The following is a 22,822-nucleotide window of genomic DNA, read 5'->3' as shown; positions in this document are numbered from 1 at the left end:
AAAAAACATTGTCATATGCCCCCTTTTATTCAGCAGAAAATGAGTGGACTGACAGTTACCTACCTTAATGCAGTTTGGTACTTCGCTTTAAAATTTATCTAGGCGTCACTGGAATTTCTTCAAGTAAAGTGTATGACACTTCAAAACTCATTAACTTTCCCAAAGTAAGTAGAAGCAATTCCTCTTTTATTAGAAGCTTTATTGAATTGTTTCACTGATAACAGAGCAAGTTCGACTTTATATAGAGTTATAGATGGGAGGATAGTTTTTTGTTTGCTCATTTGTTCTCCTATCTGGGAAATGTATTGTTGTTCCTGACCTAAGATACCAAATTAGGTATATTCAATTATTTTAAAAAGTGTTTCTACTTTTGATGGCACTGAATCCAAATTGTAAAGGCACTTCTAATTATAAATGTTGACTCTCATACAATATACAGCTCAATTTTCAGACATCGGGTTAAATAAACCAAGTTATTCCATTTGAAGAATCCAGTTCCTTTTGAAGTTCCCCCCAAACTCAACACATTGCAACAGATTAAGCTACATAAAGATACAGCTTCATGCCACATAAAAGGTGACTCTTTCCCCATCATTAATGAGGATTATAACAGCAAAGAGTAATATACCCGAACTTCATTCCTCATTATGGACTACGCTGAACTAAAATTCAGTATGCTGTGACTCACTTGGTTAGTACTGAACACTTTATTAAGTAGAAAACACAAGATCAATTCAAAGAATCGCATTTTGAGAGTTACAGATGAATTTTAAAGTCATATACTTTCTAGCAAAAAGAAAATCATCTCTTTATTAGAAATAAACTCTTCCATGCTATTTTTAGAATGACAAAGAATTTAAAATGCTGAGCACTTGATCTCTTTTAAGAGCACTGAAGAATAGCACTCTTTAAAAGCTACAAATGTTGCCAAGTCATGTCATAACTGGCTCAAACAATCCCATTTCCATCTAAAGTTATTTCATGCTACTGCATGAATCAATATTAAATACCTTGGAGTTACTAAAAACTGGAATACTGGCAGAGGTACATAGCAATTATAAAATATGAAAATGGTGAATATCCATTTTCCATATACCTCTTTCTTTTAATAATGACTAGAAATGAGGATGTTCTTTCTAGGTAAATAGAAATAGTTTCTCAAAAGCTAAGAGGAAAATATAAAGAATGCTAGCAAAGTGTGATGGATCCATAACCATGGTTCTCCTAAAAGAAAAAACTAGATTTTGAAGCCTAATATCACCTCCAAACAAATTTATTAGCCTACCAAATTGCCAGAGGCATTAAAAAAAAGTCAAAGTCAGTATAGTTCCTTATTCAGTCAAAAAAAAAAAAATAACTAGCTGTTATTTTAACCAGGCTTGTGTTTAAGCAAATGTGTCTCAACAATTTGTTTCGTGTTAAAAACATAACTAACCACTTTTGAAGTTAGCAAATAATTTTTTTAAAGCTAGGTTCCAATGACATCTAACCCTGAAGTGAAAGAGTTAACATTCAACTAAGCTGATCTGCACTTCTGATCCATTACATTTCTCACAAGCTGCCCTACAATGAGCTGAGCAAGTATCAACTGTAATTCGATCCCAGAGTTTATGGAAAAAAATAACTGCACATACTCAACATGCACATTTAATAAAAATCTGTTTCAAGAGAAACATATCCAATAAACACAATTTAAGGCATATTTAGCTGTTCGATTAACTTCAAATCTAAAATCTCTTTGCTTTCTTCATGATCTCAAATAAAATAGTGGAGGGAGGGGGGAAGCAGCAGCCCTACTGCAGGGAAAAGAGGCTTGAAAAACAACTTTGATTGGCACTTGGCCTGACCCACAGAGGAAGAAAAACAGTTTTTGGACAAAGAGCGCAAATATTTGAGCTTGCTTACTTACATGCTTTCTTTATATTTTTAATATATAAATAACAATCCCAAATGAACTGTATTTGGGGAAATTGACTAAAAACGGTGCCGTATTCATCCTAGTCTTTCAGTACCGATGTATTTGCACAGCTCAGCAATTTTAATTCATTTGTACTGGACAAACAGAAGCACCCCAACTAACGTTTCCACTTGATGAAATGTAATAATAGAGTTTGGAGAAAAATAAACTGATCATAATATTACCCAGTGGAGGCTGTTAAAGTCTGATTAAAAGCTTTTCTCGTTCTAAAGCGACATCTTTTCACTCCCCTCCCCCACCCCTCAACGGAGTGATTAAGCCAAGTAAACTAAACAATTCTGGAGTAAACTTTCTATCAGTCACTCTGGAGCAATAAACTGATTGTACTTCTGATTTTTCTGGACCTACAAGGGGCGGCGGGGGGGGGGGGTGCTGCTAAGGAGAGATAACCTACGTCCACCTCCGTCTCCTCCTCCCCCAACCCCAAAGGAACTGTAAGGTCGAACAGCATTTCCCATGGGCATAAAGTTCAAGCTGCTTTACCAGTTCCTTTCAACACTGAACTACAGACACAAGACTACCGTCAAAAGAATGTAAAAAGGGGGGGTATTAAGGGAGAGCAGGCAAGGAAGGCAGAAGCGACCGAATAAACAAAAACAACCCCCGCCGAGAGTTAGCCACAGCAAAGACGCAGCCAGGTTCCTCGAGCCCAGACCAGGCTGTTCAGATTTTCACACCGACCTCCATCAACAGCACCGGGAGGAGGATCGAACCGCTCCCCCCCTCCCTCCGCCCGCGGAGCAGGCCGGAGGTGGCAAGGCAGGGAGGTGAGCCGAAAAAGACTACCGGCAGCAAAAAGAAAATCGGAAGAAAAAAAAAATCCCCAACCCCTCGGGACTAGCATCTGTCCCGGCGGAGATAAAAAGCAGCAGTGCAAACCTCCACCCTCAACCCACGCCCCCTTCTTCGGTCTCGGCGTGGGGAAGGTGCCCCGGGATGGCTTTGAGCCTCGCCCCAACAGTGCGCCCCCGGGCCGAGCTGCCCGAGCCCCGCCGGCAGGAAGCGCCCCTCTCGGGCTGGACCCCAGGCCGAGCCCGTACCTTCCGCAGCACTTTCCGGCAGTTGGTACAGAGCAGGTAGTTGGCGGCGGCCGACGGGCTGCTGCCGCCCCGGTTCATCTTGGCTGCGGGCGCCGAGGGCGAAGACGGACGGCGGGCCGGGGCTGGGTATCACTGCGGCCGCCCGCGCCGCTGCGGGGCCGGGGCCGGACCGTCCCCCTGCCGCCGGCCGCGCTTCAGCCTCAGCCTCCCCCGGGCGAGATGTCGGGATGGCAGGCGCCGGCCCGAGAGTGAACGGCGCTGACCGAGGCGACCACCGCGGCGGCTGCCGAAGCGCCGGCGGAGACGGCGGCGGCTGCTCCTCACCGGCCCGTTGTTCCTCCCGCCCCCATCCTCCAGACCCCCGCCCCCGCCAGGCTAGGACGAGCAGCCGCCACCGCTGCCGCCGCCTCCGCCGCCGCTGCAGCGCCTCAGTGCGGCCCCGCCCCCGCCTCCCCACCACCTTCACCACCTCCACGCTCCGGTACCGCCCCCTCCCGCCATTCGGACAGCCCCGGCCACGCCCCTGGGCCTCTAGCCCGCAGCCAATGAGCAACTAGAGCCCGGTTGGGAGCTGCGCCGGCCAATCACAGACGCCGAGGACGCCTTGAATCTCCGGGCAAGTTAAGTTTATCTCCGAGGCTTGGAACTGAAGAGAGATGGCGGGTTAGTTAGGTAGTGGGGTGGGTGGGAATACAGCTTGTGCGGTCCGCCAATAGGAGGAAGAGGGTGTGTCGGATGCAAATTATCCCTGGAGGCCCGGCCCCGCCCCCGAAGACTGGCCACGCCCCCTTCTCTAGGTCCCTGCAAAAATGGTAAGGAGAGTGAGATAAATAGCTGGGAGCTAGAGCCTCACTAGAGGGTCTAAAACTGAGCTAAATATTTCCTGGTTTCTTGAGAGATGTTGGGGACGGGAGAGGGGCGGTCGCTAAAACGTTCACATTGTCAGGACAGTTAGTAGGCTTTCTCCCAGCCAAAATCTTAGCTTAGCTGTGAAGAAGACTGCAGTCACGTAGCACTTGGCACCCAGGGATCTCAAAGAACTTTATGCATCATTTATCTTGAGCCTTGTTTTGCAAAAGACCAATTACCTAAGGCTTGGGCTGGGGGTAGAGGTAGATGTTTGAACCAGATTTACACCATTAATCGAGGTAGGGGGAGAAAGACACAAAGCCTCCGGTTTAGCGGTTTCCTCCTCCCTCTGAAGCACCTTCTCGCAGTCCTCTCAGCAATGAAAGTTCCTTTATTCGTCCAGCACGAAAAGGCCAAAGAAACAGGGTTATCCTTTCACCTAACAGCCCTTTCTGGGGCAGTTGATCAGAAACATGCAGAGCATACAGCCTTGGCTTGGAAGGAAGGTTTGGAAGGAAGAACAAATCGTCTGTAAACTATTGGGCTGGACTTGCCTCTTCCAAAGCTAAAAATGGTGAGTCAGGATTTTGGCGTCCACGCTCTAGGGAGAGAAGCCACATGTAAATGGGGAAAGCTCTGGCTGGCAGAGCGAGGGGGAACAGGCGAAGGGGGAGCCAGGTCTCTTGAGGAGGCCAGCAACGCGCGTGCGGGTCGAATGCGGGTTCCCGACGCAAGACGCCCGGAAACCTGCTCCCCAGTGAGAACAAAGGCAGGCGCCAAGCGAGAACCTGATTGGTGCCGGGTCCTCACGGGTGTCCTCTGGGCCCCGGAGACAACTTGCTTCACCCACTGGCGCGGAGCTCCGTGCTCACTGGAGCCCAGGCTCCCCACCCGGCCTTGGCCGTGACCACACAGGACTGTGCGTTATGACATCACCTGTTTTCGCTCTTTAGAACATGATCTGTAGTCTCAGCTTCTCCTTTTTTAGAGGTCTCTAGTGTACCGGGATTTGGGAAGGCCTGCAGTCCGCAGAATGAATCTGGAGATGATGTAAAAGAACGGTTTCACTGGTTTGCATTTCTTTCTTTTCTTCCTTTTCTTTTTAATTAAAAAACACACGGACACACACACACACACACACACACACACACAGCCTGGTTTCCTTAGGGATTCAGAGTGGTGTTGTAATGCAAAATCAGAAAGGTACACTTGGAGGAGCTAGCAAGTTTAGCATATCAAAGCTATTAGACCAAATTGTGTGGTTAAAACTGTCAATCTTATTTTTTCAACAGCTGCCTCCTCTGCCCCTTTTAGAGACCAACACACATAAACCAAGTCTACACAAGGAACAAAGGAAGTGGAAATCTGCCAGTGTCAGGTTGAAATACATTAAAATTGACTGGAAAACCCCTGAAGGGCCTGAGTTATGCGGTTGGGTAAATGTGTTGATCCACTTAACTAGTAATAGCTAAAGGTCACTTGATGCTGTTGTAGACATGTATAGCCTAGAATAGCAATGGTGTGGGGAAGGTGCTTGACAATCAGAAAAAACTGTAAAAACAAGAACATTAAGGAGAGAAATTACCCATAGGCTCGTCAATGCAGAGAACCAAGAAATCCAGGGAGAAAGTTAGCAAGGCACAGTTTTCCTAGGAACTGAAACACATATGTGTCCCTGTTTAGTGGTAAATTTCTTGGGCTATATTCCTGGCTGGTTCTCCCTTGTAAAGCAGATTTTATGTGAATGCATTTTAAAGGATAGGAGATATTGAAGGCTGAAGTGAATTTTTGTGGAGAGATTGAATTTTCTCAAATAGTGCTTTAGATTCAAATTGTTTTCCATCGTATTCTTATAACCGTTCCTTTTACTTAGTAGTTAAAATCCTTTCACAATGGTTCTTTAAGCTCTTCAGTAACTAAATTCCCCAGAAAAGATGGCCAAGAGAGTGGAGCCTACACAATTACACCCTCTGACAAAGATTGCTAAAGGGAGGTTTTAAAGGAATAGCTTGACCGATACATAGATTCATGTATGTGACCAAATAATGGTGGTCTCCACCAAACTCCTCCAAACTTTTATAACATTAATTGTCCATAGGGCCATTTATTTGGCATTTAACCATGTACTGCATTGGGACATTTCTTACATGGAACCCTGACGTATGGGTCTATGTTTCACCCCTGAAATCTTCAATCCGGCAACTCCTCAGCACACAACCCCCACCCTTTCTTCTAGTCCTCACCTCCCACACTCTCATCATACTTGTTCTTTTCTGTTCTCATGTTAACATTCGACTTCTGGATCCTTCCTTGCTCTTCCATTCCTTACGTGGTCTCCCTTCCTTTTCTAGTCAGCCTGGTTATTATAAAGAGAATGCGACTCAGAGGCTAATTGACTTGTGAATCCTGGATCACACTTTTAAGAGGGAAGAAAACAAAAGTCACTTCTTCAGATTTCGCACAGAACAAGGAGAAACTCCCTTTTGTTGTGTGGTATGTATGGAATAAAAAAAAAAAACCTCAGAAAAGTTAAGATATTGGTGAAAATTACCAACACTGGGAAGTACTTTTCAACTTTTTATTATAAAATTAAGATAATACTTTATTAAATGTTTTACATCGTTCTTTCTTTTTTTTTTTCTTCCTTTTTTTTTTTTTTTTAGTTTATGTATTTATTTTGAGAGAGTGCACAGGATGGGGAGGGAGAGAGAGAGAGAGAGAGCGAGAATCCCAGGCAGGCTCTGCACCATCAGCACAGAGCTGGAACCCAGAAACCACAAGATCACGACCTGAGCCAAAACCAAGAGTCGGACGCGTAACCCCCTGAGCCACCCAGGCACCCTTGTTTTACATTGTTTTTTAAAATAACTTTTGCCTGTTTTGAAATAACTCTTTTAAGATGTGATTTCTTTTTTCCATTTAGTGCTTAAAATCACATGGTTTGAATGTTCCATAACTTATTTAACCATTACTCCATTATTGAACATGGAGGCTGTTTCCAGTGTTTCATGGTTATAAATAATGGCTGTGATAAGCTTCCTCATACATACGTTTCTGGCAGTCCCTCTGATTCCTGGAAATGGAATTTCTAACTGAAAGGATGTGAATATGTTTTAAGGGTCCTGTTAACGATTGGCTAAAATATTTTGTGGGAAGGTTCAACCAATTTGCACTCCTCTTATAGTGAATGAGAACACAGGGGAAAGAATATTTGAAAAAGCACGAATCCGAACCATCATTCTCCAACATAAGGCCCATAAATAGTCCACTTACCTCTATCTCTAATGCTTTCCACGCCCTTCTGCCTGGCGATTTTCATCGCCTGTTGAAAGATCTCCTGGTAGAGTCAAGCACTTGTCAAAGTGTCCACGCGCTCACCCTCATATCTCTTCTTTAGCACCCATCTCCGCATTGAGATGTTTGGCTTAAATTTTATCTTCTCATTAGACTGTGAACACCTTCAGGGTAAGGATGAAGTTACGTTTACTTTATTCTCAATTCCTAGCTCAACCCAAAGAGAAGTGCTTCAAAAATCTTGGGCAAAAATAATGAGTTTTCACTGTTACTTTCCTAAATACACCAGACACTCTTCCAGGGCACCTTGTGAATCTCTAATAACAGCTTAGCATTTTATAAAAGGGCCTCCATAAATCTCTGTGAATTGAACGGTTCACAAAATTATTGCTATGGAACAGATAGACCAGATCCATGTCCTGAACTGTCACCAATTCCTTCTCTGACATTGAACATAATGGTTGTTATGGCCAGGGCTTGCCATCTCTTTTTATAAATTGGAAGTTCTAGCCACAAACCAAGAGCATAGGAAGAGTTGGGGGCAACTTTTTATGTTCAGAAATTTTGAAACAAGTTACCCTGTAAATAACATGCTGTGACTTTTGGACGTGAAATTGTTTACTTCTCTAGATATTCTCCTACTGACCTAAGAACTGGGCCCCTTTATAGTTCCTAAATAAGGATTCAATTGAAAAAATCAATTACTAAAGATGTTTTTAAAATTCCATTTCGTGAGACAATAGGTCATTTTCTAACATTTTGCCTCCTCAGACTTCTGTTTCCTTCTCCCTGGGGGCATCCAAAGCATTTGGAGAGCCGAAAGTGCTGCATTATTTACAAATTTGCAAATACTGTAATTTGTTTCCTGCACAAAGGAATTTGCACTTCACACAATTGTAAATTGATTGCTCCCTTTGAGCTGTTAATTAGATTTCTGCTATTTTTTCCTTGGGCCCAAGACCAATACTACACCAGAGGAGAAATTAAGAGGATCTGATCCAAAAAGGCCACTGCTTTAGTGCCCGTATCCATCCCACACCCTGAAACACCCACCTCCACCAAGAGAATTCTTACCAAAGCTCATATTTCAAGAAACAAATATTCCGCCAAGATCCAAATTTCTGTCAGTCCTCCCTTGTCATTTCCCATTTCGGAGTTTCCTGCATTTAACCCCCTTTGGAGCAGACTGCCAGGGAGAGGCCTACTGATGTGGGGTTTGTTGTTGTGTGTTTGGCCTGCACAATGTTAGCGAGCGCAGTGCTTTAAAAACAAAAAAAAATTTTTTGAATTAGTTTAAAATTTTTACAGTTCAGGAGATTTTACACCAAAAATCTAGATTTCTAGTTTCTCTTGAAGAATGGACAGATATGGTCACACATGGCAACCGTTTACTGGAGGCCGGTATCTGCTATTCGAGTTTGGACATGTGCTCTCTACTTTATTTACCAAGGTCTCTGTCACTCCCTAGGGATTACATTTTGCCACTTAATTTACATTATCTTATTGACATTTGTAGGGACTTGCCACCTCGATAGACCTTCTGCAGCATCTAAATCACTGATCCGCTGGTTGTCATTCTTAACTTTATCACAGGATATGAGTCACAAATAAAGTGGCCATCTCTAAGGGACAGCAAAAGTTGAGGGCAGGATCCGATGCAGGGAGTATTATGATGTACGGCCTTGACTCTCTCTCTCTCTCTCTCTCTCTCACACACACACACACACACACACACACACTCTCAATCACCCATCACCACCAAGAAAATTCTTTTCAAAGCTCATTTTTCAAAGAACAAATATTCCACTAAGATCCAAACGTGTGTGTGTGTGTGTGTGTGTGTGTGTGTGTGTGTACAGTGAGATTATATATAAATCTCACAAGGTGAAGAACAATCGTCAAAGAAGGGATTACTATATCCTTTAGGCTGCTAACCCCACTCCTTATTCTAATTCTGCCCATATACCCATTCTGATTGTAACTTTAGGGGAAAGGAACCACAGGAGTTGTGGCAATGGTAAGTCATTGAAAGTATTTCCTTGATGGGCAGTATCATGCAGAAACTCAAAGCCCTGACCCTGGAGCCAAGCTTGGATTTGAGTCCTGGCTTTGCCCCTCACCAGACATATGACCTTGGGCACAAATTGTTTAATTTCTCTGTACTTCAGTTTCTCAAGCATAAGATGAAGTAATAATGCTACTTATCTTAACAGGTGATTTTAAAGATTGAACGAGATAATGCACTAACTATAGTGCTTAACAAAGTGCCTAGAACATCGTAAGCCCTTAAAAAATGTTTGCTGCTGGATCCACAGTACAAAGGATGTTATATTCTCTGCAAACTGTGACCTTACTTTAGTTACATAACCATTCTTGGTACAAATTTTTGTTCTGAAAATGAGGGTATCAATATTAGCTTAATCATAGAGTTGTTTTAAGGATTAAATGAGCTATATGTGAAACACTTTAAAACAATGCCTAACATATAAGAAATGCTATGTAAGGTTTACTATTATTACATACTGTGGTGAGGAGATTTTTTTTTTTTTACTTGATTTTTTTTTTTTTTTTTTTTAGTAGAGATATTTAATTTTTTAGGTACTTCTCAAAAGTAAGATGATGTGGGTAAAGATAACAATAGACAAAAAGTCAGGAGACCTAGGGTTTAGTTCAGTAGTGCTTGGAACTATGTGGTATGGTTAGGCCTCAGTTTCCCCATCTGTTAAATGTGGAGAGGTGATTAAGTAGGGCTGGGGCCAAATCCAGGTGGGGAGACTGAAGCTTATATAATAAGAATCTTTTTTTTTTTTTTAATTTTTTTTTCAACGTTTATTTATTTTTGGGACAGAGAGAGACAGAGCATGAACGGGGGAGGGGCAGAGAGAGAGGGAGACACAGAATCGGAAACAGGCTCCAGGCTCTGAGCCATCAGCCCAGAGCCTGACGCGGGGCCCGAACCCACGGACCGCGAGATCGTGACCTGGTTGAAGTCAGACGCTTAACCGACTGCGCCACCCAGGTGCCCCATAAGAATCTTTTTTATGAAAAGAATATAAAATTATAGATCCAAAATTAGCTATGAAAGTGAACAGCTACTTAAAGTCAGTAACAAAAATTACAACAAATTTTTAGGGTGAAATACCATAAATATCACAAAATCCAATAACTGTTTATCAATTAACGATCTGATACCACCCCTTCTTACTTTTTTTCCTACATTTTGGGGGCTGATTTCCTCTTCATATGACAATGGTTTTTGCAATATTATCTTCTCAGGGAGGATAGAAAGATAATTTATCTTTTCCCTAGCTTACATTGCCAGTGCTGAATGCCGTAAGACAGATATGCATCAGGAAACAGCCTCTAATCCTACATCTTTGTGACATGATGCCAGTTAATTAGCCCACTGGGCACTGGAACTATTCCTAGAATCCATCCTTACACTGGAACAACTCAAAAGAACAACTACCCCCTGAAACAACTGTGATCCACATAGAGTGGATATAACCCAGTATACCCGGGCTAAGGGTATCTCCATCTCAACTGCTCCTTAGCCAGATCAACAAAAGTACCCATGGCTGCCCCAGTTCCTCCAGCCCAAGGGGGAAGTTTGAGGGAAGTAAATCAGGCTGCAGAGATATAATCTTTACCAATAATGGTTAAAATAGCTTACTTTTGGGGCACCTGGATGGCTCAGTCCGCTGAATGTCTGACTCTTGATTTTGGCTCGGGTCATGATCTCATGGTTCGTGAGATCAAGCCCCACTTAGGGCTCTGTGCTGATAGTGTGGAGCCTGCTTGGGATTCTCTCCCTCTACCTCTTTCTCTCCCTCTTTCTGCCCCTTCCCTGCTTGCGCTCCCTCTTTCTCTCAAAATAAATAAATAAACTTAAAAAACCCTTATTTTTGATATTTAATTAGAAAGATAACAATGTGCACACATTGCTTGGACCTCTCCCAGGGCCGTGGACCCTAAGGCATAAACTTTATTTTATTCGTGGTTAACTCATGTTGGAGTACAGAGACCTTTTCAAGCTCTAAAATTCTGTGGATCTGCTTTATCTTAGGATTTCCATGAGAATCTAGTGTAAGAAGGATAAAGGAGAAGCAGGAGAAGTTCTTCAAGTAGGCAGAGAGAAAGTAAAAGTTCTATTCTTAAAAATTGCCAGAGTTGTGCTGGTTTATACTTTGTTCACTCAGGGATTATTTCTCCATGTTAACCTGTTTGTCTCCTTGATATTCCAAAATCGTGGTCCCAAATTCTCAATGTCCTTCTTTCAGAGATGCGAAAACTCAGACAGAGGAATATTTTATATATTTTAAAGCAAGATGATTGTAAAATATGCTGTCTAAAAGGGAAAGTAGATGGATAAAACAGAAAAATCTACATGACAGTAAGGAAGTTTGGGAGTAGGATCTAATTCATAGAGAGGAAGTATGATCTATAGACTCAGAAGTCTTAAATGCCATGGTAGTCTATTGTGAGGGATTTGTAGGAGTCAACATGCAGGACAGAGGTGAGACTGAAGGGGCCCTTAGAAAGGAATAGTCTACACTTCAAGTTTCAGGCCCTCTGAAGGTGGCTATGATACATAAAGACTTGGAGCATCTTTAGGGGCCAGTCTTATTGATCTGAGTAATTCAAGTGCTTGGAACCTAAGAGGTGTTCAAAAAAGCTTGTTGGATGAACTGATGGGATGTATTAGAGTTCGCTAACTAGGAAGCAACTGAGCATGTTACTTTTATCAACAAAAGTTCTCAAGTTTCTTAAAATTGTAAAAATATTTTCATGCAACGGTAAAATGTTCCCTGTTAACAAGAGAAGAAACATTCAACATTTGTGTGAATGGTAACAACAAAGACAGGAATTTCAACCCAAAATGTTGGCTTGAGGTGATGCATTCCTGCATGATCTATAAGCCTGAAATCACAACAGCAATGTGTGAGGTTCTAGAAGTCTGCAAGTTTGGATAGTGTGCTCTGAAATATGTACTGTCCAGATATTCCCTTAGTCACTTATTTATAGGGACTTTACCAAGTGGTAAGTCCTGGTGAGAAAAATAACAAAAGACATGTTTATACCGTAATAGTGAGACAGAGGTATAATTTCTGCATTGGTATAAAAAGAATAGAAAATGGAGACTAGAGGGTAAAAAGGATTATTAGTAGAGAGCTCAGAAAGACCTTTGACCATTTATGCCTGTAACTGGATATCTCATAGTGGTGGAGACATATGATGCAGAATTTTTGCTGTGTCTCAACACAATTTATAATGTCAACAGGAAGGTAGGACTAATCCTTATAAATATTAGAGAACAATGCAGACCAGTATATGATGCAATCACCTCTGAATTCCATGTTCATTACTTAATTCATTCTTGCATTCATGCGTTCATTCACTCAGCATGTTTGTGGAATACCTACCACGTGCCAGGAACTTGGCCAGTTGCGGAAACAAGGCGATAAACAGAGAGTCAGGGTCAAACTGAGCTTATAAGCAGAAGATAGACCTCAAACAAGTAATACCACTGTGTAGTGAGTATTTTAGTAGGGAAAACACAGGAAGAGAATATACAGCAGGGGACACTGACCCGGGAGGTTTAAGCCTCCCCAGGGAAGTGAAATGTACACCCAAGCAGTGGGCTGTCCCTAGTTTCTGACAATGACTTCCATGTCTTCCATCCAGTAGGTCCTTTCCATTTGCAATGCTCGATGCTCTAATTCCCCCTTTTAATAGGGTTCATGTTCCAGTTATGAAACTCCTAGGCATCCTGTTACATTACAGCAGATACACTTTCACACTGGGAGCGATCTCTCCTTTCTTTTTGCAGAGGCATTATCCCTATTAAAAATTCACCAGAATTTGAACCTCCTTTTCCCGATTAAAGACATTGTTTCACACATAACATTTCCCACTTAGTCCACCATTTTTCTGAGTCACGCTTGTTTATGTGCAAATTCTATGCATGCCCACTTCTAATAAGTACGTCTGTGTCATCTCTCCTAAGATGTCTCGTTTTTGAAGATAATCCTCACATCTCTCATCCACATTCTGCAATCCCCATAACACCCATGTGAATGATAATAGAGCAATAGAAACCATTACTATCACCTACCGAGTGCTTATTATGTGCCAGGCATGTTGCAATAACCTATGCAGGTTTATCTTGCCTAAATTATCTTGCCTAAATATTTATTTATCTTAAATAATATTATAAATATTATCTTGCCTAGATATTTACAAAACCCCTGTGAAGTGGTTCTTATTACATCCACTTAACAAGTGATTCACAGGGACTGGCAATTTTGTCAAAGTCACACAGATATTGCAAGACAGAGCTGTGATTTGAATCCATATTTGCTTGATGCCAGAGTTTAATAGTCTTAATGCAATCATGTCTTGGCATTGTACAATCGGTCATTATTGTAAATATTCTTTGAACCAATTCTCTGTATTAGGTTACCAAATGGTGAGGTCAGCTGACTTAGATCTCCCAACCCTCACCAAATATAGTTTGGGCGCTTCTGTTGATTGAATTCCTATTGCAATAAATGCCATGGGAGTGGGCCAAGGGGTATCTCTGATCCCTATTCTAATATTTTATTGTCTACCGGCATGATACTCTAAAATAAAACAATTGAGTGACCCTGGAAAATGAGAAATACTTTTGTTGGCGCTCTAAGTTGAAATTCCGAATACTTTGATACAGAAGTCTGCAGATTCCTCGGCATTTGGTCAGTTATGGCGATAGAGTGGTAGATGTAACGGAGATAAAGGTGATAAAGTTGAGGGCAAGGGAGAGGAAAGAAGATGGCGCTGTCATGCTCCCATGCCACTCCGAAAATAGTCCAGGTCTGCTGTGATTAGTTAAGATTAGCTCCACTCAGAAGGAAGATGGATAAACTGGTTTCCCGTAATCTGCCAGCAAACTAGAGATACTTTTCTCAGCCTGTCCCATCCATATCTTTCTCTTTCCACTGGGGCCTCATTCTAAATAGTCATGCTCTTATGCCATGTCTTTGCCCCTCTTCCCAGATGAGTGGACCAAAGGGTAGACACTTGGTTTGAAGGCAACCGTTCTGTAACCCAGCCAGCCATCTGTATAGACTAGCTTAAAATGATAACCAGGGCCAATCAGATGCCTCTCTTGGAGATTTGGCAATGGGAAGCTAAGATGTTAAGCCAGTTGGCAGCAGTCAGATTGTAAGAGGATGCCGTGAACCATATGCAAGCTCAAACTTTGAAGGATCAGAACAGATAGAGAGTGAATGTTGAGGCAGCCATAGTAACACACGGAAAAAAAGCGAAGGCACTAAGACACTCGTAGTTAGAGATGCCTTCAGTGCTGATGTGTTTCCTGTTCAGTCCTTGCTGCATATTCTTGTAATAATTCCCTTCCCCCAGCTAATCTCCTCCCGCCACCAATTTTATGGAGTAACTTGAATGCACCTTTGTTTCTTTCAAGCAAAAAAGACGGACTGAAACGGTCTTCCTTCGTTTCCATGTCAAGCACTTACAAATATGACATATTACTTTTAGTTCTCATTAGTAAATGGATGTGAAAGTCAGACAGCCCAGAAGAAAGAACTAGAACTCACTGGGCCAGAAAACCCCAGGTTAGTTTTTGCACATAAAAAATTCTTACAGCCCACGTTTCATGAAGAAAGTCTGCTCTGCACGAACCTCAAACTTTTTAGAAACTTTTTGTGTTCCTAGTTGCACGATGGATATCAGTAATCTATTACCCAAACTGCTTTTCCCCTTCAGGTTAAATGCCAAAGTGATTCCAAAGTGCCCATGCCAGCAACTGCCTGTGAAGAAAACTTTGGGAGACAAAAAGTTTTCTCCCTGCTCACTCTTTATTCTTCATTCAGACCTAATGCCTGCTGGCCCGGTTTAATGATTTTCTAGGGTTTTTGAACCAAAAAGCTTTTTTAAAAAAGTAAAACCAAACAGAAATCAAAGTTCAATTTCCTCAAATTTCCTTAATTCCAAGAACTAAGTAGTCGAGAAAAAGATAAAGTGAGTGAGCGTGACTTAGTGTCAGCCTGCAGGTTAAAGATCACTTTGGTGGTCTTCATGGGGGTACAAAGGGGACCAGGCATATACGAGGAGGTCATTTTGGTTTGGAAATATAAACACATAGAAGTGTTTTAATTTGATTCAACTTGCCAGATGTGGAATGTTCCTAACTAACTGAGCTGTTTCTGTAGAGCCAATCACTAGCCTTAGTAGATCTGGGCTTTTCTTGGTTTCCATTCCTGTGCCTCATATGCCTTGCCTGTGCGGGAGACACTGCTCCTTTTTCTTTCTAAGGTCTCTCTCTTTCTCTCTCTTGCCACTGCTCCTTTGTGTTTCTTTTTTTTTTTTTTTAATTTTTTTTTCAATGTTTATTTTTGGGACAGAGAGAGACAGAGCATGAATGGGGGAGGGGCAGAGAGAGAGGGAGACACAGAATCGGAAACAGGCTCCAGGCTCTGAGCCATCAGCCCAGAGCCTGACGTGGGGCTCGAACTCACGGACCGCGAGATCGTGACCTGGTTGAAGTCGGACGCTTAACCGACTGCGCCACCCAGGCGCCCCTCCTTTGTGTTTCTAAGACCTCTCTCTCTCTCTCTCTCTCTTTTACATTGGGCTCATTCTGAGCTCAGCAAGCCTTGAACTGTTCTCTATCTCCTAGGTAAATAGTTCTTAGGCTAGGCTAAGCCCTTGGAAAATGAGGGAGGTACTTCACCTCATCAATGAGGATCATCATTGCAGGTGTGCCTTGCCACACCTTTGAAAACTTTATGGATGGGGAAGAGAAGGAAATGGCTCTTCCCCTGGGCCATAAGGGAAGGGTTGTGGTTGTGTTGGACTTGCTATTGATGACATCACTCTGCCGTTATTTCCGTGTGTCTGAGACTTGTCACTTTGCATTTCCTATGTCTCTGAGAAAGCCTGAACATCCAGAGATTCACACATCTATGGGGAGCTAGAATGTCGAGGAATGGAAAATGAAAAACCTTCATATAATTCTATACATATATATCTTTATAAATGTAAATATAAAGATACAAATTTAGCAGTGACCTGAAATATGTTGCCTAAGAGCTCTGTAAGGGCAGCGCATGAAAAAATGCTCAACATCCCTCATCATCAGGCAAATACAAATCAAAACCACAATGAGATACCACTCACACCAGGCAGAATGATTAAAAATAACAACTCAGACAACAACAGATGTTAGCGAGGATGCGGAGGAAGAGGAACTTTTTGCACTGCTGGGGAGAGTGCAAACTGGTGCAGCCACTCTGGAAAACAGTATGGAGTTTCCTCAAAAAATGAAAAATAGAACTACCCTATGACCCAGCAATTACACTACTAGGTATTTGTCCAAGGGATACAGGTGTGCTGTTTTGAAGGGGCACATGCATCCTAATGTTTATAGCAGCGCTATCGACAATAGCCAACATGGAAGGAGCCCAAATGTCCATCAACTGATGAATGGATAAAGAAGAGGTGGTATATATATACAATGGAATATTCCTCGGCAATCAAAAAGAATGAAATCTTGCCATTTGCAACAACGTGGATGGAGCTAGAGGGTATTATGCTAAGTGAAATAAGTCAGGCAGAGAAAGACAAATATATGACTTCACTCATATGTGCAATTTAAGATACAAAACAGATGAACAGAATGGAAGGGAAGCAAAAATAATGTAAAAAAGGGAGGGGGACAGAACGTGAAAGACTCTTAAATACAGAGAATAAATGGTTACTGGAGGGGTTGTAGCTGGAGGGATGGGTTAAATAGGCAAGGAACATTCAGGAGAACACTTATTGGAATCAACACTGGGTGTTATATGTAGGGGATGAATCACTGGATTCTACTCCTGAAATCATTATTGCACTACATGCTAACTAACTTGGATGTAAATTTAAAAAATTAAAAAATTTAAAAAAAGAGCTCTGTAAGGGCAAATTGAAAACTTTTTGTTCTATCGCGATATTGTGTATTCTAGTCACTGTTCATGTTTCTTCAAATTTCGTTTTTAAGTATTGAACTTTAGAGGGTGTTTGAGGGTTAAATAAAAAATATATGCCAAGTGCATAGAACAGTGTTCCTCCTATCATGAGCACTCTACAGATGTTCGCTGTTGTTATTTTTAAAGGTTTCATACAACAATCGTACTTTTTTCCAAGAGGCATTGAAGTTTACTTGAATTTTAATGTTCTGGGTTCCCTCATACCATTTGCCACGGTTTGTTTTGATTTAAAAGGGCCTCAAGTGCTTGATGACATGCAAGGTTTATCATTAAGCATCTTTATTGCACTCGTGTTTGCAAAGAACATTTTTGCTTTCCATTAGCCTATCCAATCGCATTCCAAGATAGAGAACTCCCTGTCAGAGATAACGTCGAATAATGAAGAACATAAGTGCTTGGAGAAATGAGGTGACGACAATGTATTCCTCATTCTGACCTCTCTCTGGGTGCAGAAGGATGATCTTCTCTGGAACTTGGGCTTATACATGTACACACGTGAGTGTGCGCACACACACACGTATGTGTATGTACCTTTATGTGTCTTGTGCTCAATGCATTTATTTTTGCTAAACTAGAGATAGCCAGTCAGGATTATTACTTAAGGTTCTAACTGAAGGATGGCAGTTTGCCAGCTCAGGAAAAGGAAATATTATATCCATTTAAAAGCTAGAATTCTGAGATAGAGTGGCTTGGAATACTTTAAGAGTTTTGCCCACTAGCCAATAGCTGAGGATCCCCAGTTTTAGTCTGCGGGAGGCAATTACCTTTTGTGACATGAACAAAATCATGAAAGATAATATGCCTGATGGATTCTGTATGACTCAAGCAAGGGCTTAACCATATTCATAGGTCTGTTTTTTTTTTTAAACATAGGTCTGGGCTGTGAGGGTACTCTGAGTGGTGTAATGGGCAAGATAAATATAAAGCATGGACCAAACCATCGGTTTTGTCTTTGCCTTTTACAATTGCCCTCTGTTTATAGGAGCCTATTTGTGAGTCTGCCTTGGTCATCAGGCAAAATATCTTATTTCCTGGCTGTTTACAAAACCAAGGACCCAGGCTACAGGATATTTATACTGTCGTCTATCAAAGCATTCACTGGGAGAGGAGATAAGAAAGTCTTCTGCCAAAAATACTGTGGCTTGCACATTATGGGTGCACGTAAGAAAGGTCACTGCATTACCAGGTCAAAAGCAAATGATTTTGTTCTCTTGAGCAAACGACACAACTCACTTAATTTCACCTTCTTCGAATGTGACGAACATGATTTTTGCTTTTTCGCTATGGTTCTTAGGCTATTGCGCAGTCACACCTCAGGTAAAAAAGGGCTGAAGTGAAGGCTGAGTTAGATCCTCCTGATAACGTCAAGAAGAGTGTTTCCCCTTTTCCAAAGAACTGTGGAGAATATTTAGCCAGACAAGGATGAGGCTGTAGGTGTGGAGGGCAACAAAAATGGATGAAATTGTTCTAGGTAGGAAAGCAAAGAAGGGAAGGAGATGCTTGGGTGTGTCGGTGCGATAGTTTCCGTAGACCTGGTGTTACCCAAAGTAGCTTCAGGATGAAAGCCAGTAGTCCGTTCCACTAGACAGAACAGGAAGCTGAGGTCAGTGGAGGCTCTAGCCCCAACTGTCAGCTCCTGAGCCAGGTCAGCACCACCTCGACTCTGTTGTCTCTGCCCTGTGTCTTCAGGGCTACAGCAACATCATTCTACCTGTATTCTGCGTGAGATCAGGTGGATTGCCCAGAGCCCATGGATCCCAGCGACGTGTTAGCTACACCGACTTTGTGTCATTACTGCTTCTGGGGCTCCAGGAGTAGATTGAACAAGATTCCATGATTTCAAAGCCTTTAGTGTCTCTTGCTTTGGCCCAGTCCCTTATCTGACCTACTTCCAATTTTTCACGTTCCAGTCTCCTGTTCCTTATATGAATCAGCGTCTTCTCCACATTGGCAGCCATATTCCCTGCTCCATTCTAACTATAAACAGCTAAGAGGCCTTTGCTCTCTTGTTCACATTTTCCTCAAAAGTCACCCAAAACATCCTGGAAGCAAAGTAGAAGTGTTTAAAAGCATTTTTCAATGAAAAACCAAGGGATGACTTATCTAAACATGGCCTATTTACCCCTTGATATATAGTTCTTGCTCCTGCCAGAGGGAAGTTATGGGTGGGATTATGCCCAGACACACTTTGGCTTTTCTGTGTTTAGTGCTGTCCATGCTGTCAACTATTGTTTAAGCAAATGAAGGCATGTGTCCTTGGGGAATGGTAATGGAGGCTTTGGTGACATTCACTTGACTGGAAACTTGCAGGTTACCTCTGTTCCTGTCCACGTATAGAATCTCAACCCTAGCCATGTTTGTCCAAAAGAAAAGATCGTTTTCACTGTGAGCTCCATGGGGAGAAAACATCTCTGTCTATTCATCCATGTATCCTAGGAGGAGAGAATGGAGCCTGTCCCAGTCTCGGTGCTCAATAACTCTGTTCATACAAATTCCTACTTGATGAAGTTACACTCCAGCAATATAGTTCAACAAATAGCGCAATATCAAATGGGTACAGCAGATGTGCCGATCAAAATACACAGAATTAATGGTCATTGTGTCCATCGTGGGGCTTTGAATGGACATGAGCTGAGCACTGTAAATGTGTCTCAGAATACAGAGTTAGGAAGAGAGTGGACATACAATAGATCTTAAGGAATATTTCAAAATGAAGAGTAGTTGATAAAAGGAAAATTTATCTTTTAAATTATGTAAAGGTGAAATTGATAGAGTTCCCTGACACCAAGTGTTTTCTTAGGATCTTAATATTTTGTTACTCCAAACAAAAGGGAGGGGATTTAGACTAGGTAAAATCCCTTCCTAATCTAAAAAGTTATGAAATTCTGATCATAAATGATCAAAACTTATACAAAATAAAACTGAGGACTTTTCTCTCTTTTTGGAATGGACTTAGCCCTAGAACAAAGACTCTTAACCTTGCTGTACAGCCTTGTGTCTTTGAACTCCCTAAAACTGTGTGCAAACATTTTGTATGTGTGCATTTTATTCCCCCTGAGGAACGAGGACCAATAGTTTTCAGTAGGTTTCCAGAAAGGCTTGAGACCCCAAAAGCCTTATAAGCCACTGGATTCATATAATGTTTTAGATCGTCTGCTTATGAGCCTTGTCAGAACGCTTTCCAGCGGTCAGGCACTATGCTAAACATTTTGTATGTATTACCTAATTTGACCCTAACTTCGCAATACGGTTGCTCTTCTGAGAAGAAGTTCACTTTCTCAGAGTCTGACAGCCAACAAGTGGGGAAGCTGGGGTACCAACCCAGGCTGAACCAGGATGCCATGCTTTGGTTTATCGCATAGAGCTACCTTTGCTTTCAATAGACAGAACAATTACCAAAAAGCAGAGCCCTTTCGTCCTTAACCATCACTTCCCCTTTAAATCATCTTTTATATCTGGATAGCAACTGCTTTCTAAGCACCTACAAGCTTCTCCACATGTGAGCAGCATACCTCTATGGAACCTTCTGAAGTCTTCTAAACACAGAGGCAACCCTCTCCAGACTGCTCCCTTGTTTTTTTTCCATTGTACAGCAAGGCTGCAGTAAACATCATTTTGTCTTAATTGTCTACTCTAGACTCAAGTCTGGCCACATGGCACAAATGGACAACCCATACATTTGGAGTGACTCCAAGGAATCCATCCCAAGCACTGAATGGTCCTGGCACTGTTCCAAAGTTTTACTAGCCTTTCCACAAATTGTGATTCCAGACACGTTTATACCTTGGTCCCCAGGATAATGGAAGCCACAAAAGAAACAAATTAAAATGTCAGCCCAGCTGGGCCCACAGTGTGGGCCAGCAATGACAATGGAACCCCTTGCCTCTTAGATCACCTAAGTGTAGCACATCTGTGCTTCCTGTGAAGGGGATAACAAAATAATCCCGAGTCTTTCCTAGATGTTCCTTAACTCAGGATAAGTACAGCGTGCTACTTAAGAGCAGCTAAGATTTCAATAGGCAACAGGAAACATTTTTTTAAACCAGGTGAAAAGCAGAGAACAGAATTCTGGTAAGCTTTGTAAATTCAGCCACCACTGCTATCATGCGGGACCCAACGAACTTGAAATATATGATCAAGGCTAGAGAGACAAGTAAAATAGCATTGTTACTCTCTGCCTGAGGTTTGTTATTCTCAAACCTTCTCACTTATGGCAGGTTCTGAAGGACGCGGAGCAGGCCATGTTACTACAGACCAAGAAAAGAATGTCTACAGCGAAGGGGACACCTGAGAGGTCGCACGCTTTGTGGGATCATGGTAGAAGTTCAAAACATCAACCTGAGAAAAATCCGTGAAACTGAGGACTAAAGTCGGAAGTATGGGTGACGCAAGGAATTAAAGGGTTTGCGAATCAAGACATTGCTTATCTCCTCCCTTTCTCCTTTTTTATTCTTTATAGACACAGTGGCTGATAGGAGCTGCTCATCTCATTGAAAGTAAGCTGTTGTTTTCTGTGCTCTGAAGGTGGGGGATTGCAATATCCGCGATGTGACGTCCGTGAGTCTTTGCTAGGTTTGGAACTGACGGCCCCAAGCCAGGGGGTAGCGTTTCTTCTTCCCATACGCCAGGGAAACACTGAGATTCCTTCAGCAAAAATAACTTTTCTGCCAATCTGTATCACCGCTCAGAGAGGCAGCTGGTCACGTTAACCAAGAAAACTGATACTTAGTGGTGAAGAAGCTTGATTAAACTTTCGCTTTATCTTTTTAGATTTTGATGTGATAATATGGATATAGGTGATTTCCTCATGCTACTGGGCACCTGCTTGGCAATTGTTTTTGTTCCTGTTTGCCTGCTCCATGAGATTATTGGCTTCATGAGGCCAGCTCTCCTCATCATTATATCCTCAATATTATAAACATTTTTTGAAGAGGTGAATAAAGAAAGTCAATGTTACAGGGGTGCCTGAGAGGCTCAGTCGGTTAAGCGTCGGACTCTTGGTTTCCTCTCAGGGCATGATCTCATGGTTTCATGAGTTCGAGCTCTGTGTCTGGCTCTGGGCTGACAACTCAGAGCCTGCTTGAGATTCTCTCTCTCCCTCTCTCTCTCTGCCCCTCCCCCACTCATGCTGTTGCTGTCTCTCTCAAAATAAATAAATAAACTTTAAAATAAATAAATTAAAAAAAAAAGTCAATATACAAAAGTCCTCTGGTCTAGTGAATTCTCACCAGGTTAGTAACATGTGCATTGAATTGCTTGGGAGTTTTTAATAACCAGTGGTGGTCAACCAAATGTATATTATGTGCACATCAACTATTGAACGCAATTACACATTTTATGGTAGGAACAAAGAAAGATTTGGGCCATGGTGGCTAACTGTGGTTTTTGTCTCCCTGCTCTTATTTTTCTGTTGGGTAACTCTTTTTTTTATTTTTAAAAAAAACATTTTTTTTTAAATGTTTATTTCTGAGACAGAGAGAGAGCATGAGTGGGGGAGGGGCAGAGAGAGAGGGAGACACAGAATCGGTAACAGGCTCCAGGCTCTGAGCCATCAGCCCAGAGCCTGACGTGGGGCTCGAACTCATGGACCGCGAGATCGTGACCTGGCTGAAGTCAGTTGCTCAACCGACTGA

At 42.1% G+C, this 22,822-nt stretch overlaps 1 protein-coding gene and 1 long non-coding RNA gene across 5 annotated transcripts in view; one reads left to right on the top strand and one right to left on the bottom strand.

Annotated features, from left to right (window-relative positions):
* The window catches only part of SESN3 (sestrin 3), a 75,102-nt gene extending 70,375 nt beyond the window's left edge, over positions 1 to 4,727 (bottom strand). The window contains exon 1 of one of the 2 annotated variants that reach the window (XM_047877581.1): positions 4,656 to 4,727. Coding sequence is in view for 1 of the 2 variants with exons in the window: in XM_047877580.1 (XP_047733536.1) it covers positions 3,019 to 3,096 (78 nt within the window). In the remaining variant the exon portion in view is untranslated. Of the gene's footprint in view, positions 1 to 3,018; positions 3,371 to 4,655 lie in introns of those variants that run through there. The other variant, XM_047877580.1, reaches the window with a different exon arrangement.
* On the top strand, positions 3,857 to 21,604 carry LOC125176334 (uncharacterized). 3 transcript variants are annotated; one of them, XR_007156218.1, is made up of 3 exons: positions 3,857 to 4,441; positions 6,219 to 6,360; positions 21,407 to 21,604. It is a non-coding gene; the product is annotated as an uncharacterized LOC125176334 (long non-coding RNA). The 3 variants fall into 3 exon arrangements; XR_007156219.1 differs by lacking the exon at positions 3,857 to 4,441 and adding an exon at positions 4,818 to 4,917; XR_007156217.1 differs by lacking the exon at positions 3,857 to 4,441 and adding an exon at positions 4,818 to 4,937.
* The last annotated feature ends 1,218 nt before the right edge of the window (positions 21,605 to 22,822 follow it).

The sequence above is a fragment of the Prionailurus viverrinus genome, chromosome D1 (assembly GCF_022837055.1).
Source record: "Prionailurus viverrinus isolate Anna chromosome D1, UM_Priviv_1.0, whole genome shotgun sequence".
NCBI lineage: Eukaryota > Metazoa > Chordata > Mammalia > Carnivora > Felidae > Prionailurus > Prionailurus viverrinus.
Note: the sequence above shows the minus strand (reverse complement) of the source record. Positions and strands in the feature narration are given on the sequence as shown.